Here is a 16,748-nt window from a genome sequence, read left to right as displayed (position 1 = left end):
ACACCATCAAGTTGATGGTGTGACTGGTCTCACAGGAGACGCGCTGTAACTCATAAGGTTAGGTCAAGTGCGAAAAGGCTACATATACCCTCGGGGTATGAAATAGTTTCATACCCTTGACTGTGATGGGTCTAAAATTTCAAATTCAAGTACCATTTGAAATTTTAGATTTAAATTTTAATCCCAAGTGAAGTTGCTTATGTGACAACAGCCAATAGGAGCTTAGGATATGTTACTATTTGATACCTGGGATACATGTAGCCGCTTCCCTAATACCGCCAAGAAAGCAAGGACCCCTTACTTTCAATCATGTTAACTGACAAGTCAACGCACACCCCTGTCGTCATACAGGTGCCCGTTGACCTTCTAACTCGAATTCTTGCTTTGAACCCATTTGACATTTATTTGCAACCCTACGTCATTTGTCTCATTTGTCTCTCTCTTACTTGATCGCCTAATATTATTTGTATGTAGTAAGTGCCCATTTCAAGTTTGTCGAACCCAGGATAAGATTTGATTCGCTATATGCTTCACAAAATTAAAGGGTCATAAACTCATGGACAACGTAAATTATTAATAATGAAACACCAATAGTATGTATAAGTAAGTGTATAACAATTAACAAGAGTTGGTTATAAGAGTTATCGATCTGTACTCCTATACTACACACATAATATATAGTATGTTCTAGAGTGACTTGATCAATTTCACATGCGTGTCTGTAAATTGTAACTCTGTATCTATCGAGAAATTAAAATTTTGAAATTATGACATCATAATAACTACTTTTAACCTTAAATAATATTGGTATTAGCATGAATGAAAGTGAAAATCTGCTGAACAGAAGTAGCAATATCCTCAGCAGTAAACCGCGCTTCACTAGCAACCTACAAAAGATAGATGCATGTAAAAAGTATTAGTCCACTAATTTAGTGGTATAAAATGAGTTTAGTAATTAGTATTAAAGTATTAATGTACCTTGACATTGAAAGAATAAAGAACAGTCTGCTCAATGGTAGTGATGTTGGTGTGGAGAATATTGAAATGCAGATCCTCAAGGGCAGCAATGGCCTTAATGAGTTGGCCATGCCTTCTGCGAGAAAGGATCTTAATTAAAGCATCGAAACCTAACACTTTGACTTCCACGTCTGCAAAGCAAGACTTGCTTTCGGCTGTTTCTTCCTGGAGCAATCCTCCTGCAAAACCCATAGGGTCCAACTCATGGTTTCCAATTGCACTCATACTCATACTCATTGGTGGTGGTTGTGATGGTGGTGGTGGTGGTGGTGGTGGTGGTTGTGGTTGTGGTTGTGGTTGTGGTTGCGGTTGTACTAATTGTGGCGTTTGCTGAACTACTCCGAGTACTGTTGATGATGCTGAATCTCCATAGAGTCTCCTCCTCTTCTGGGACTCAAGACACTGTAGGAGTTGCTCCAGTTCTCTGACAAACTCTATTGCTCCTCCTATAATTGATGCTTGATCTCCCTACATTTTCATACTTGATAATTAACATGAAAATTTAGTAATTACAAATACAAAAACAATGTAAGGTAATGGGGTTAACTGGTTAAGTACCCTGTGGACATAGGAGCTAGGCATGAGAGACCTTAAAACACGAAGGTGTTCATTCATTTGCTTTCTGCGGTTTCTTTCAACAGCAATATGAGTCATCCTTTGACTTTCCACTTCCTCATTTGTCTTTATACTTCGAGGCCTTTTCCTCTTGCTGCTGCTGCTGCTGCTCTTATTATTGTTATTATTATTATGCCCTACTACTCTTCCTGTTCCTGTTCCTGTTCCTGTTCCTGTTCCTGCAAGATTTTCATCATTACTGAGAAAGTCAAGCTGCACCGGATTACTAAGATTGTTGTCATCTTGTTGGTGGTCGTAGCTATATCCTCTCTCTCGGAAAGGATCACCAAAACCTCCATCTTCATCTCTTTCGGTAATACTTTTGTTGCTATCATCATGAATACTACTAGTATTACCATGACCATGATGATCTGCCACCATATGTGAATGTGAATGTGAATGTGAATGTGAATGTGAATGTGAATGTGAATGTGAATTACTACTAAGCACAGGGAATTTGAGGAAATAAACAGGGTCTATATTGTGATCTGTTGTATGGCTCTTCTCCTGCTGGAAATGGTCAAGTCCCAACTTTGGCCCAAAATCTGCAAACTGCATAACATCTGCAAAGCTGAGTGTCCTATCCGCATTAATGGGAATACCTCCACTTATACAGTTGATGCTGCTGTTGCTGTTGTGCTCATCCACCACAAGGGGCTGTTGTTCCTGATAAGATGTTCTTGATGGATTGTTAATAATCTCAGCAGAAGGGCTGTTTAACATGTAATCCACCATAACTGATCCGCTCCCCTCAATTATGGTATTATCACCTTGAAGTTGAGGTTGAGGTTGAGGTTGAGGTTGAGGTTGAGGTTGAGGTTGAGGTTGAGATTGATGATAAGGCGGCAATGACCCACTTTGATTAGGAAGAACGGAAGAACAACTATTTACATTGGCAGCAAATTCCCCTGTGGCCGCCTGCACAAGTAGTGGACACCCAATAAATAACATAGTTGATAATCAAAGGGTAACTGCTAGAGTAGAAACAAGGTAAAAACAATAACATATCAAGTACTAAAACAACAAGCCACAACTTTTATTTTGTTTTTGTTGTTTAGAATCAAATTATCAGAGTGTGTACCGCGTACTTCTCTTCTTTCTGCATCACACTTTATATATACGTCACAACAACTAGGACCGGACCTAGCTAGTTTTCTCATGCGCATCAAGACAATATCCTATCCTGACATATATAACTATGAAAATGTTACTAGTATTCTGCAAAATACCAAATGGTTAACATAGACTACTCCCAAGTTGTCTTGGATGAGCAATCTAGCTAGTAACACTCTGGAGAGGTGAAGAAATGGTATACAATACAATACAATACAATACATACATACATACTCATGAATGATACATAGATTATTTGAGATAGATATATAGTCACATGTATAAACAACAAAGAAAAGCGCCATTAAATTCAGAGATTTGACTTTTGTCAATACATTTGGAGCCTTTGAATACTAAATATCCACCACCCAGTTACCCGCCCATAAGTTTTATTGGGCTGGGCTGGGTCTTTGCTTTCTCATGATTCTAATTAATGTGAATCACATTCACAGCCCAACTACGCTCTTTTTACTTTCTCATGACTTTAATTAATAATTACAAAACTATGAACATCACTTAATTACAACCTCCAATCCTTTCAAATATTCAAACTTGCTTTTTTGAATTCTTTTACGTTCTACTCAGATCATGATGTCCGTGACATTCAGTGAACATCCTTATTCCTTTACAATTTTACTAATCACTAATGCAGAACCTTAAGATTTTGAAACAAGGTAGGACTCGTAGTCTCATAGACTGTAATAATAATAGTGTCAATGACATAAATGTAACACGAAAAGATTATTACATAACTGTCAATTAAAAAAAACCTTAAACTACTTGTAAGCTGATGAAATCTAGCTCTAGGAGCCTGGTTCAAATTGTAACGACAAACATGGAAATTGAGGATAAGCGAAAGGTATCTTCATGTATTCTTCACCATGTAAAATACAAGTATCATTTTGCAAATAGATTGACACAAAAAATTCTCAAAAGAGAACCAACTGAACAATTACTGGGTCCATAACCAAACATTTCACTGACCCATCAATATTATAATTTCTCTCTGAAATATCTACCCCTTCCTTAGATGATTGTTGGCAACCAAACAAGCCTCGCGTTCAACTGACCCACCAACATCATTGACAATTATGAGGTGTACTCAAAAGGCTGAGGGGGTTGGGGCTCCTCATCAACAGCCATGGCAGCAACAGTTCCCTGTTGCACTGGTGCAGCAACAGCAGCAGAATTTGTTGTTGCAGAAGCAGAAGCAGGTGCATCAGTAAGAGACAATACCTCTGGTTCTTCAGGACGTAAGTCTTTCAGAAGTACAAAACCAGAAGCGGCCAACTTCACAGGCATATATCTGCTTCCCTCCAGAAACTTGATAAACTTCTCTTGAGCGGGAACTACCCTAGCAGGATTTGTTATGGTTTCAAAACAAGGTTCCGCCTCAGCCTTCTTTTCTGGTAGACTATCAACCTGCCACGCAATGAAACAAACCAAATAAGATTACCTGGAATTCTAAACGAAAAATCAAGAGTAGAGCATGAATGACATACGAGCATAGAGTCTCCCTCCTTCTCTGTAGACGATTTTCCTTTCCCACTGGCAGATGTGGAAGCTGAAGGCTCTGACCCTACAGACTTGTCTTTCTGCTCTGCCTCCTTTTTTGCCCTGGCTTTGGCCTTTACTGATGTTGATAATACAGCGGTCGGAAGTTTCACAGCTGATGCAGTGGTGGGCACAGTAGTTGGCTTTGGGTACTCAAACAAGGAAGGTTTTGCATGGGACAAAAAGTCAAACTTTGGAACTTTCAAGTCGTAGTTCAGCCCAACAAAGGCTGTGGGCGAGAATGCCAAGCTTATGAAATATATGAGAGGATACCAGTACCAAAACTGGCTAAAAACAGCAAGACCAACCACTGCTGTGATTTTATCGTGTTTCGACTTGGAAAGCAACCTAATTGTCACATTCCTTCCACCAGCATCAAGAATTCCAGACGCTAAAATGGCTCCCATCTTGCTCATGGTATCTTCATGCTTGTCAAGTATTATCTTTTCCAATTGCCGCCTAAAACAGAATAGTAAAAGACAATGAACACGAAACTGAGCAGAAAAGGACTATAGGAGCTCTTAGCTACAAGCCTACAAATATTACCTGAATGTGCCAACCCGTGAATCCATAGCTTCGGTGATTTGAACCATAACCATGGCCATAGCAATCAGGGCACCTTGCCGAACAAAATCAACAACGTCCGATGTCAACGGTTCTAACAAAGATATAGCCTCACTTAGACCAGTGCCAGCGCATGAAATGCCTACTGCTAAGGCAGCACCATATCGTACATGTGGATTGTACGACTCAGACAGCAATGATACAATACGGGGAGTCTGTCAAGAAAAGAACTCAAATGTGTGAAAGTTGTTAAAACAGAAAAACAACATCAACAGAAGACCATACACAACTATACAAGTCATCGAAGTGTTCTGCAGGCTCATTCCGTTCATACTATAGTTTCTCACTTCAATCCCCAGAGATATTCAGGGGCACCAGTTCAGTAATCAGTAGCGGGGGAGATACTTAAGTAAATTTTTCTTTTAAAAGCTTCAAAGGTTACACTAGTACTGTAGTACATAACTACATATAGATTAACGAAAATATCAAAAGATTCACGAAAATATAGATTAACGAAAATATCAAAAGATTCTATCTATCCTCTTATCATTGGTGCTTTTTGCTTTGTGAATTGTGAGTCACTTATGCAGTTAGGATTAGTAAAGAAAGGACTTTTCGAAAACCAGCATTCTAGGCTATTCTTTAGGTATTGTTAAAGCAATGGGACACAGAGGGCTAGTGTTAGTAAAAGAGTAGCCTACCTCACTGACCTTTGCTGCTACCCAATAGGGATGTTTCCAAGGTTTTCTTTTAAATGATATCAAGCTTTTTTCAGTACTAATTGTCCTCAATCTTCATACCTTTTTTTGTCATAAAAACAAAGGATCAAGAGTAAAGATGAAAACCAACCTGTTCTGGTTCAGAATACAAGACAAAACCTAGAGCCAAAACGGCAGTTCGCCTAACATCATCGCTCACATCCGACACTGCAAAGTGTAGCAGCTGCCGGATAGCCTTATTATTTGATGTTCCTCTGTAAGCCAAAGCCAACGCATACATACCACCATAACGCAGAATAGGATCTTGGTCCCTAGTCATTTGCTCAATAAGTGTGTCTGCTTCCTCCTCTCTTCCATAAACTGTAAGAGCTATACCCAATGCCAATCCCCTGAACATGCCACATAGCCATATGAGCCAAAAGAAACAGCAAACGAACTAATACACAACAGAAGAAACATCTAGCTTTACCTAATGATCTTCTCATGCTGGGTTTCGTGTGCATAAGCAAGCATCTCACCGGCCTTCTCACTAGCTGTACCAACCATAAGCAAGCCCATACTGATGCCGGCAGCTTCACCCGCAACAGCACTGTCCGTGTAGAGCACATTTTTTATGTCTTCAAATACATCTTCATCTGCAGTTCCAAGAGCTGCTAATCCAAGCCCTAAACACGCACCATGTTGTATGACCTGCAATGACGAGATTGACACACAATTGTAACACAATAAATCAGAATATTATATACGAAATCCAGAAGAAAATTACGTATTCTTTGAACAAAACACCACACACCTCAACATTAGTACTGCGTAGGCTATCACGAAGGAACTGTTTGATACCCTCCCCATGGTTAGCGTGGATCAAACCAAGAGCATACAGTGCTCCGCCTTCAGAGTATGGACTGCCACCGCCTCCAGCACCACCCTGTGGCAAGTAAGGCGCCATTAGTGACCGGCCCTGCTGCAAATGGCCCCTGTGAATAACACCCAATCCAGCAGTTGCACTAAACTTGGCCCAGTTGGTGGCCCTGCTTAGCCAGTCCTGACAAATGAAATCAAGAGCGGTTAGTAAGCCATATTTCCTCATCACTGATATCCTAATTGCTATTGGGAAAAAGATGAAAATATTACCAAATTCTCCCTTAAAAAGGTATCCACTGTAGTACCAGCATGCATAATTGCATTTGCATATATTGTTGCACTGTGACAAACACTATTCCTCATCTCAACAGACTGCTTTATGGTCTTTAGAATAAGGAGGTCTGACCTACATCCAAATAAAAAGAGATTTAAAGCAGACCTTAGTTGGATAATACATAAACTTGACAAATGGGAAAGAAAATGCAATGCCTCACTTGTTGTGACTATATAAAAACTGCAAAGTCAGCTGTATGGAAGTCTCTCCAGACAATATGCCTTTAATTTTGGTCAATCTTTCAGCATATCTAGCTTCAGTAGGATCCATTTCACCCACAACTGCATCTGAGACACGGGTCTCATCAGACATTTGCACATCTTCGGAAGCTGTTGTATTTTCAGTCTGAGAAGATTCTGGTTCCGTGGATATGGGCAGCTGTGAAGAAGATTTGGGCTTTGAAAGGCGATCCCTCACATTTAACAGAAAAGCCTGGTGCTCGTTTTCTACGAGATCAAAAGCTATTTGAAATGAAAGCAAGGTATCTTCCAATTTCTCTGCACGGAGAAGCTTTTCCAGAATGCTTGCAACAGCTTCGGGTTGATCCAAAAACATTAAACACTGACAAATGCTCAAATAATCAGGGGATGGCAACTTCTGATACACTCTGACAAGCAGACGAAGCACCTGAAAAGGCAATATAGGTTAATAAAAGGAATAAAACAGTGGCCCATTCTTCCTTTCCCTCCTTTTTTCAATGTCGGGTATTTCTTGACATCAATATCAGCAAACAAGTTTTTTTCTTTTCTAATAGTACAAGAAAATCTCTTCTATAATGTCTAGAAGTGGAAACTGCATAGAAGTACAAGCTATACCAGGAACCAACCATAGAATTTAAACAACATAAAAACTATAAAAGATGGGTATTTAGTATTGCTGAAAGCATGATTTCTAAGTGCAAGCTAAACAATGAAGATCCTAAAAGAAGCAAGATGGTGTCTCAGCCAAAGCCGCAAAGGTATAGCCATCACATTAACAGATAAATTTGCACGCAAATCCATATGAGACTAACTTCTTCGTATAAGAGACACATGCAACAACAGACACCTCGGAAATAAGATACCGTTCAATAACAGAATATACCAAGCTACAGAAGTTCAGATTCTACTTGATGAACTACAACCCCATCTCATATCAAAGGAAAGCCAAATCCGAACAATGTAACTGCTCGTTTGGTTGACAAATAAAAAAACATGGGAAGTTGATTTTCCTAGAAAATGAGTATATATGCTCTTGTTTGATTGACAACATAGGAAGTTCTATTTCCGAAAAACGGAGGAATCCATTTACCTCCCCCAGCCAAATGGAACTTCCCATGGGAAGTAGAAATTCCTACATGCAACCAAACGAATATTGGCATTTCCTAGGAAATAAAGTTTCAAAGGCATATTATGACTAAAAAGTATTGCGTATTAAACTATGACATACTATTACTAAAAGTACTAAACTGTATTACTAAAAAGCATTTGAGTATTTGAGTTTAAAGAGAGAGAAAACACTTCAACTACACGCCATTTATCTAAGCTCTTTCCCAATTTTACGATTATGAACCATGGAAAGAAATCTAATTATTTAAAACCCATGTAAATGAATAACACTGTACAACAACACTTGAACACTATGATTTGGTTTGATTAGTACTAGTCTCCTTATCAGCTTGAATTGCAGGCAAAGTACCACATACAATGGAGCAAGAAAGAAAATTGACCCTATGGTTACAAGCCTGTACATCAGGCCATGCAGAGCTTGTGATGAAAAACAATAGCAGGTTCATAAAGCTGCACAATCAAATATGATGAAGTCCCAGCTTTGTATGACAAGCATGAGAAAATGCTCACCTCCTGCCGATACTCTCTACGATTAACATAGGAGTGGGAGACATTGATACAATATGCCAAACTTCCGGGAGCATTATCACTCCTCATGATTGCCTCCTCGAGTTTATCTAATCTTCGGCACTCAATTGCCATCCCCATAGCTTGTTGATATCTTCCATCCAAAATGCACCTAGCCCAAAATTAACAGTAATTTAACAAGGAACATACGTTTAAGAAATAGAGCATAATATGGACAAGAAGGAAAAATCATACTTCTCCAACATTCTCTCCACAATTGCCTCTAGTCTGGGATCAATGTTGACAGCTTCTTCCTTTGACTCAGCTGATTTGTTCCTAAGACTAGCATACTCATCAATGGCTTTGTCTGAGAGAGAGAATAACAATAAAAATTAGTCATGGACTAGTCTGTTCCAGCTATCTCCAACAACAGTTTATGATTTACTCAAGATATCCCACTAGTCACCAAGAATTATTACTACATACGAAGTATAAGAAAAGATAAGCATACATACCGAGAAGTGTCCTAACATAATCAGAATCCTCTGAAACATCAAATAATGACCCAGCTCCAAGTGCATATGCTAAAGAATCATTAAGTTCACCCAAGAAATAGAAAACCTGCAAAGAGAGAAACAATAGCACATGAGCACGGCATCATGCAGCAAAGGGAAACTAACAAAGGGCTATGCAGAAGATACATCTCCAAACACAACAGTCTCAACTCATTGAATGATGAAGACATAAATCTTTCTCTCTCTTTAGTCTATAAATACAAACACACACACTGACAAGGGGATTTTTGTATGAACATATGGTATTTCGCACTTGAAACAGACATGAAGCCATTAGCAATTCTGAATTCATTTATGGTGTGCTTGGTAAATCAAATACAAGAATTGGAGTAAATCAAGTGTTCGGTAAGTTTCAGAATTTAGATCAAATCCATGGCCTTCCTAATTAAAATAAGCCCACTGTATGGAATTTCAAATCCACTTTTCATACATGTAATTTGAAATCCTCAGAGCCTTGCCGAAAAGAAAACCACAACAAATTCACGACCTCCTTATCTCTCTCTCCTTCTTCACCTTCATTTTGACAATCCACCATTACAGCTAATTGTAGAGCTGGTTTTTTTCAATAAAAGAGTCTGCTGCTCTCTCTCTCTCTCTCTAGACTGTGATTATCATCCCAATTTAAAACAGCATTAAATGGAAACAGAGTCAAGAGAGGAATGGAGCTAAATCAAAAGAAAACGGTGACTTAATCCATCAATAGTATTGTCGGGATTCGAGGAGTTGGGTTTGATTTTTTTTTTTTTTATCCCAAGTTTGATTAACTGTTGTTTACAATCTGATTCTGATTTTCTGTAATTACTTGTCCCTTGTTGATTAATCAAATAATTCCATTAATTAACATAAATAATTGTTGTGGATTTGGTACATTTTTGTTCAATTTAGACTATATGTATTTTTGGTGGATGTTGTTGCTACACCATTGTTCTTGATGTTAATTTTAATAAATTAAAAAATTCTATTGAAAATAAGTAGTGTATATGTCAAGCGGAACCGAAATTCTAATAGTTCAATTGAAATTATTTTGATTCCCAAACAGCATATCAAATTTTGAGATTTTGGATTTGAAATTCTCATGTTTCCCAAAACACAAAATTAGGAATTGAATCGCAAAGATTTCAATTCTGGAAATTGAATTCCATTTTTGAAATGAATTCCATGTTTCAAAACGCAACACTAAGTCATTCAGCCAAACAATACTCAAGAGCTTTGGTCCCAACCAATTTGCACTCACACTTAATTTGACATGCAACTACAGCTTAATATTATAATCCTAATAATAAAGTATGCTGGAGCCGAATTCTTGAATGTACTACGAAACCCTAATAATCAAGTATGTTTAAGATTGAAGATTACCTTAGAAACAACTAATGCTGCCAGTGGTCTCTGGGAGAATTCTTCATCTTCATATAAACTTTCTCTGAAATTTTAAAACAAAGAAAATAATAAAATGACGGAAGTTTTTCCCTTTTGCAATCAGATCAGAGAAATTTTCAAAAGTTTATCAATTCATCAACATACAACAAAAGGGACAACAAGAAGGTGTGAATCTGGATGGAATTCCCGCAAGAAAAGTAAAAGTAGATCTGAATGAATAGCAGTAATAGAATTGAAACCCTAATAATAATTTTTTTTTTAAATGTAGATCGAAGAGAGTGAAAATGGAAAAACATACAAAAGAGGGATACTAGTAGATATCTCTGGCCAGAGAAATTGAGCGTAGACATTGAGATTGGAGAGAGCATGAAGCTTCAGAGAAGTTGAATGCTCGCTTAGCATGGCGAGCATGCCGCCAGCTGATGTAGCCAAATTCGCCATTAGCGGCTGAGAAGAAGAGGTGGTTGGAACTTGGAAGAGGTGCCGCCGCCGACTGGTTTTGTTGGAGAACTTGAGATAGAAAAGAGAAGGGGAGGGGAGGGGAGGGGACGGATAAAAGGGGTGCTCCACTGCTCTAGCCTCTAGGTGGTGGATTCTTCGTCAAGAAAGATTGGAGGGGTGCGCGAATTCAAGTCAGAATGGAAAAGAAAGGTTATTTGGGATGGCACACCGGATTCGATCTCAAGTCTGTGTAATTTTTAAAGTTGTTTGGACTCATTTTTATTTGACTTGATCTTCTATTTAAAAATGCGGTACATACGAGTCAAAAAAGAAATAAAAAGTTAAATAGCGGTTTATGTGGTTAACCAGGTAACAGTATCGAAATCAAGGTTAATCGTTTAAACAGTACGGGTACGGTTCATGAAAATGCCGAACATAAATTTACGGTTACCGGACCAATCAAGTTTTGGGACGGTTAACCACCACGAACACTCCTAAATGCAACCGGGGCATTGCTCGGACCACAAACTAGTTTTAACTACTTTATATGGAGTAAGAACTTAACAATTCGGATTATAAATGCAAATATTTTGTTATACATAAGTGATGTTTGGTTGTAAGTAAATTAGAAGGGGGAGTTTGAGTTTCTAGAAAGTGCATATATATCAAGTTGTTTGGTTGGCATGAAATGAGTGTAATGGAGGAATTGGAACTTCCTTGGGAAGTTGTAATTCCCAGGAACATGGGAAGTGACTTACGGACTTACCTACCCTCCCCTTGGTAAGTTACAATTCCCATGAATTATAAATGCGCAAGTTCAGCCAAACATCATCAAGTTATTTTCTAGGAAGTTAACTAAAGAATTAACTTCCCGTAAAATGGAACTTCCAATGGAAAGTTACTATCCAAGTGAACCAAACAAGCACATAGTACTTATTTAGGTAACAACTTAACTATTTTCTTATGAGTGCAAATATTTATATTATACTTTAACTAACCATGGGGTATGTAATAGGGTTGCCCAAAAGTATTCCATTCGACTGATCCGATCTGTGATGCGGTCGATCCAATCCGGAAATTTGGATAGTCGGTCCGAGTTTTCCACTTTCAGATATTTCGGATCGGATATTCGGAATTTTCGCATCGCTACTTTACAATTTTTAGAAATCCGAAATATCCGATATTTAAAAAAGTTACTTTCAAAAATCAAAAGAAAACCCTAAACTATTGTTGTGCCGGTTCATTCACCATCCTCTCCCGCAACCAACAACCCCTCTTTCACATCTCTCCTCTATCTGCAACCATGCTCCACAAGCTGACAGTAGCATAATCGAAAGTATTTAATTGATTTTTTGGCAGCTACGACTTGTTTTTTAAGCAAGAATTCTAAACTGCATCAGATTGGATATTCGATGATCTGATCCGCCATTTCGGATATCCGATTTTTTCGGATCGGATTCAGGTCCAAATTTACCGATATGAAATTTATTCGATTTTGGACAGCCCTAGTACTCCATCTGTATTTGAATAGGAGATACACTTGTTAGGTTATGATACATATGACAATTCATAAATCATGCGGAAAAAACCATTAAGCCAGGAATACATATTATTTACACATAATCATATAGCATAATTTAGATGCATACTCTTTGTTGCGTGCCTTCCCTAGCTGCGCCCGAACCGAACAAGAACAAGTCTTTAGGACTCCAAGTGTCGTCCCTCCGTAGATAGTCAACAGCACGTCCGGATCCGCCTTAAGATTGACCAACTAGAATCGCCCTTAAGGTACTATTATTTTCGGCTAAATGGGCAAGAGTTATGGCTGTTTTTCTGCTTAAAAATCCTAGTTTTGAATACTTGAAAACTTATGTATAAATAATGACCCCTAGGCCCTTATTTATAGAGGTATGGAAAAGGAATTATAATCCTACTAGGATGTGGATTTGTTAATTAGAACTTTATTAGGACTCTAAATAACAAAGCAATTCTAATAAGATTAGGATTTTAATCTTCGCACGAATCCCAATAGAATTAGGATTTCCGGCATACGCATCGCACAAGCCGTGCACCCGCGCAGGCCTTGCGGCCCACAACAAGCGCACAGCCCATGTGCGGTGCTGCGTGCGCGCGCGCGCGCGCCCTTGGCTGGGCCTGGCCTTGCGCTGGGCCTGGTCGAGGCGTGCGTTGTGTGCGGCTCGCTGGGCGATGGCCTGGCTTCGTGCTGGGCCTTCGTCTAGCGGGCCTCGTCCGATGCTAATTCGTACGATACACTTCCGATTAAATTCCCGATTCCGGAATTCATTTCCGATACGAACAACATTTAATATTTCCGATTCCGGAATTAATTTCCGTTTCGAACAAATATTTAATATTTCCGTTTCCGGAATTATTTTCCGATTCCGATAATATTTCCGTTTCTGACAATATTTCCGTTTCCGGCAATATTTCCGATTCCGGCAATATTTCCATTTCCGATAATATTTTCCGATACGTACCATGTTTCCGTTTCCGGCTACATCTACGACTTGGATAATATTTATATTTCCGATACGATCCATATTTCCGTTTCCGGCAATATCATCGTTTCCGGAGTATTCATTTCTTGCCTGTGACGATCTCAGCTCCCACTGAAACCAAGATCCGTCGATTCCGAATATCCATAGATGGAGTATTTAATGCCATTAAATACTTGATCCGTTTACGTACTATTTGTGTGACCCTACGAGTTCAGTCAAGAGTAAGCTGTGGATTAATATCATTAATTCCACTTGAACTGAAGCGGCCTCTAGCTAGGCATTCAGCTCACTTGATCTCACTGAATTATTAACTTGTTAATTAATACTGAACCGCATTTATTAGACTTAACATAGAATGCATACTTGGACCAAGGGCATTATTTCCTTCAGTCTCCCACTTGTCCTTAGGGACAAGTGTGCATTTCCTAATTCCTTTGTCGCTCGATGCTTGCTCTTGAACATAAGGTAAGAGTTGTCATCCTTATTATGTCCAGAGGTGTTTCTCGGTTTCAGAGTTCAACTGATCAAATAGACAGATAATCATAGCCTATGATTCATCCGAGCACGGCCATGCATTTCACAGTTTCTAGCTCTCCGAGTGGCCTTGTACAACTTTTAAGCATCTCATCCCGATTTATGGGAGGACAATCCCAATCTTGTGATCTTGAGATTAGACTTCGTTTGATAGGTGATTACCTGAGCGTTGCCTTTATAGCCTCCTTTTACGGTGCGACGGTTGGTCAACGTCAAAGCAACCAGTTCTCAAACAAGTAATCTCAAATCACTCAGGTATTGAGGATTTAGTGTCTAATAATTTTAATGAAATTTACTTATGACAGATTTTCATCTCTTACAGTAAAGTTTCATAGGTCTTGTCCGATACTAGTCTTCCCAAAGTAAGTATCTATGCAAATGATTATGACATTGCCATGTCCACATAGTTCAAGAAACAGAACTACTAGTCATCTTGCATTCTAATCGTCTAACGTTTTCTATGCGTCCAATTTTATAGAAAACTCCGACTAGGGACCATTTTCAACCTTTGGCATTCAAGTTCACTTGATAGACATTTCTTAGTCACAGGACTGGTCCTGACAGTCTATCTTGAATATATCGTCAAATTGAAGGGACTCATCATTTAATAAACCACAAATTAAATGGAAAAATGAATTCTTTTCATTTATTGTGAATGATTAACCAATAATGTTTTACAAAGATTTAAACTCTAAAACTTTAAAACATTAATCAGAGACATCAAAGCCATTCTCCAATATGCTTGATTCCCATAGCTGCAGTGTGCGAGTTGTGCTTCGCCTGCGGCAGAGGTTTAGTTAATGGATCTGATATGTTGTCATCAGTACCAACTTTTCTTATCTCGACTTCTTTTCTTTCAACGAACTCTCGTAGAAGGTGAAATATACGAAGTACATGCTTGACTCTCTGGTGGTGTCTAGGCTCCTTTGCCTGTGCAATAGCTCCGTTATTATCACAATACAGGGCTATTGGTCCTTTAATGGAGGGGACTACACCAAGTTAACCTATGAACTTCCTTAGCCATATAGCTTCCTTTGCTGCTTCATGTGCAGCAATGTACTCCGCTTCAGTTGTAGAATCCGCAATGGTGCTTTGCTTAGCACTTTTCCAGCTTACTGCTCCTCCGTTGAGGCAGAAGACAAACCCAGACTATGATCTGAAATCATCTTTGTCGGTTTGGAAACTTGCGTCCGTATAGCCTTTAACAATTAATTCATCATCTCCACCATAGACCAGGAAGTCATCTTTGTGCCTTTTCAGGTACTTCAGAATGTTCTTGGCAGCATTCCAATGCGCCTCTCCTGGGTCTGACTGGTATCTGCTCGTAGCACTGAGTGCATACGCAACATCCGGGCGTGTACATATCATAGCATACATTATTGAACCAATAAATGATGCATATGGAATCCCATTCATTCGTGTACTCTCATCAAGTGTTTTTGGGCACTGAGTCTTGCTTAGAGTCATTCCATGAGACATGGGTAGGTAGCCTCGCTTGGAGTCCGCCATCTTGAACCTATCAAGCACCTTATTGATATAAGTGCTTTGACTAAGTCCAATCATCTTTTTAGATCTATCTCTGTAAATCTTGATGCCCAATATGTATTGTGCTTCTCCTAGATCTTTCATCGAAAAACATTTCCCAAGCCAAATCTTGACAGAGTTCAACATAGGAATGTCATTTCCGATAAGTAATATGTCGTCGACATATAATACTAGGAAAGCAATTTTGCTCCCACTAACCTTCTTGTATACACAAGATTCGTCTGCGTTCTTGATGAAACCAAAGTCATTGACTGCTTCATCAAAACGTATATTCCAGCTCCTGGATGCCTGCTTCAATCCGTAGATTGACTTCTTTAGCTTGCATACCTTTTTAGCATTCTTTGGATCTTCAAAACCTTCAGGCTGTGTCATAAACACAGTTTTTGTTAAAACGCCGTTTAAGAAAGCAGTTTTGACATCCATCTGCCATATTTCGTAATCGTAATATGCAGCGATTGTTAACATTATCCGAATAGACTTTAGCATTGCAACTGGTGAAAAGGTTTCATCATAATCCACACCGTGGACTTGCCTGTAACCTTTTGCAACCAATCTAGCTTTGAAAACTTCAAGTTTCCCATCCTTGTCCTTTTTCAGTTTGAAAACCCATTTGCTTCCAATGGCTTGGTAGCCATCTGGCAAATCGACCAAATCCCATACTTGGTTTTCAGACATGGAGTCTAATTCAGATTGCATGGCTTCTTGCCACTGCTTGGAGCTAGGGCTCGTCATAGCTTGTTTGTAAGTCGCAGGTTCATCACTTTCAAGTAATAGAACGTCATAGCTCTCGTTCGTCAAAATACCTAAGTACCTTTCCGGTTGAGATCTATATCTTTGCGATCCACGCGGGGTAACATTTCTAGATTGACCATGATTCTCACCAGATTCTTCTAAAGATCTCTGAGTTTCATCCTGAATGTCATCTTGAGCATTCTCTAGAGTTTGTTGTTCGACTCGAATTTCTTTGAGGTCTACTTTTCTCCCACTTGTCATTTTGGAAATGTGATCTTTCTCCAAAAAGACACCATCTCGAGCAACAAATACGTTGTTCTCAGATGTATTGTAGAAGTAATACCCCTTTGTTTCTTTTGGATAGCCCACAAGGATACATTTGTCAGATTTTGGATGAAGTTTGTCTGAAATTA

At 38.9% G+C, this 16,748-nt stretch overlaps 2 protein-coding genes across 4 annotated transcripts; both read right to left on the bottom strand.

Moving 5' to 3' along the window:
* Window positions 1–554: 554 nt before the first annotated feature.
* LOC110774979 (transcription factor FAMA) lies at window positions 555–3,079 on the bottom strand. Of its 3 annotated transcripts, none has more exons than XM_021979584.2 (4): window positions 2,721–3,079; window positions 1,576–2,550; window positions 979–1,485; window positions 555–887 (listed from the first exon to the last, which is right to left on the bottom strand). In XM_021979584.2, exons 1-4 carry the CDS (start codon window positions 2,796–2,798, stop codon window positions 795–797), a joined length of 1,653 nt encoding a protein of 550 aa, XP_021835276.2. In that variant the 5' UTR covers window positions 2,799–3,079; the 3' UTR covers window positions 555–794. The 3 variants fall into 3 exon arrangements, with proteins under 3 accessions (XP_021835276.2, XP_021835277.2, XP_056690918.1); XM_021979585.2 differs by having other exon boundaries at window positions 2,714–3,078; XM_056834940.1 differs by having other exon boundaries at window positions 1,576–3,079.
* A 363-nt stretch (window positions 3,080–3,442) lies between these two features.
* Window positions 3,443–11,252, bottom strand: LOC110774977 (26S proteasome non-ATPase regulatory subunit 1 homolog A). The gene is made up of 13 exons (XM_021979582.2): window positions 10,863–11,252; window positions 10,544–10,607; window positions 9,128–9,233; window positions 8,868–8,979; window positions 8,616–8,784; window positions 6,938–7,404; window positions 6,714–6,849; window positions 6,376–6,624; window positions 6,052–6,272; window positions 5,713–5,971; window positions 4,846–5,078; window positions 4,248–4,758; window positions 3,443–4,167 (listed from the first exon to the last, which is right to left on the bottom strand). Exons 1-13 carry the CDS (start codon window positions 11,003–11,005, stop codon window positions 3,835–3,837), a joined length of 3,003 nt encoding a protein of 1,000 aa, XP_021835274.1. The 5' UTR covers window positions 11,006–11,252; the 3' UTR covers window positions 3,443–3,834.
* Window positions 11,253–16,748: the final 5,496 nt, after the last annotated feature.

Source organism: Spinacia oleracea, chromosome 1 (genome assembly GCF_020520425.1).
Source record: "Spinacia oleracea cultivar Varoflay chromosome 1, BTI_SOV_V1, whole genome shotgun sequence".
Classification (NCBI taxonomy): Eukaryota; Viridiplantae; Streptophyta; class Magnoliopsida; order Caryophyllales; family Amaranthaceae; genus Spinacia; species Spinacia oleracea.
This window is presented reverse-complemented; position numbering and strand designations above follow the sequence as displayed.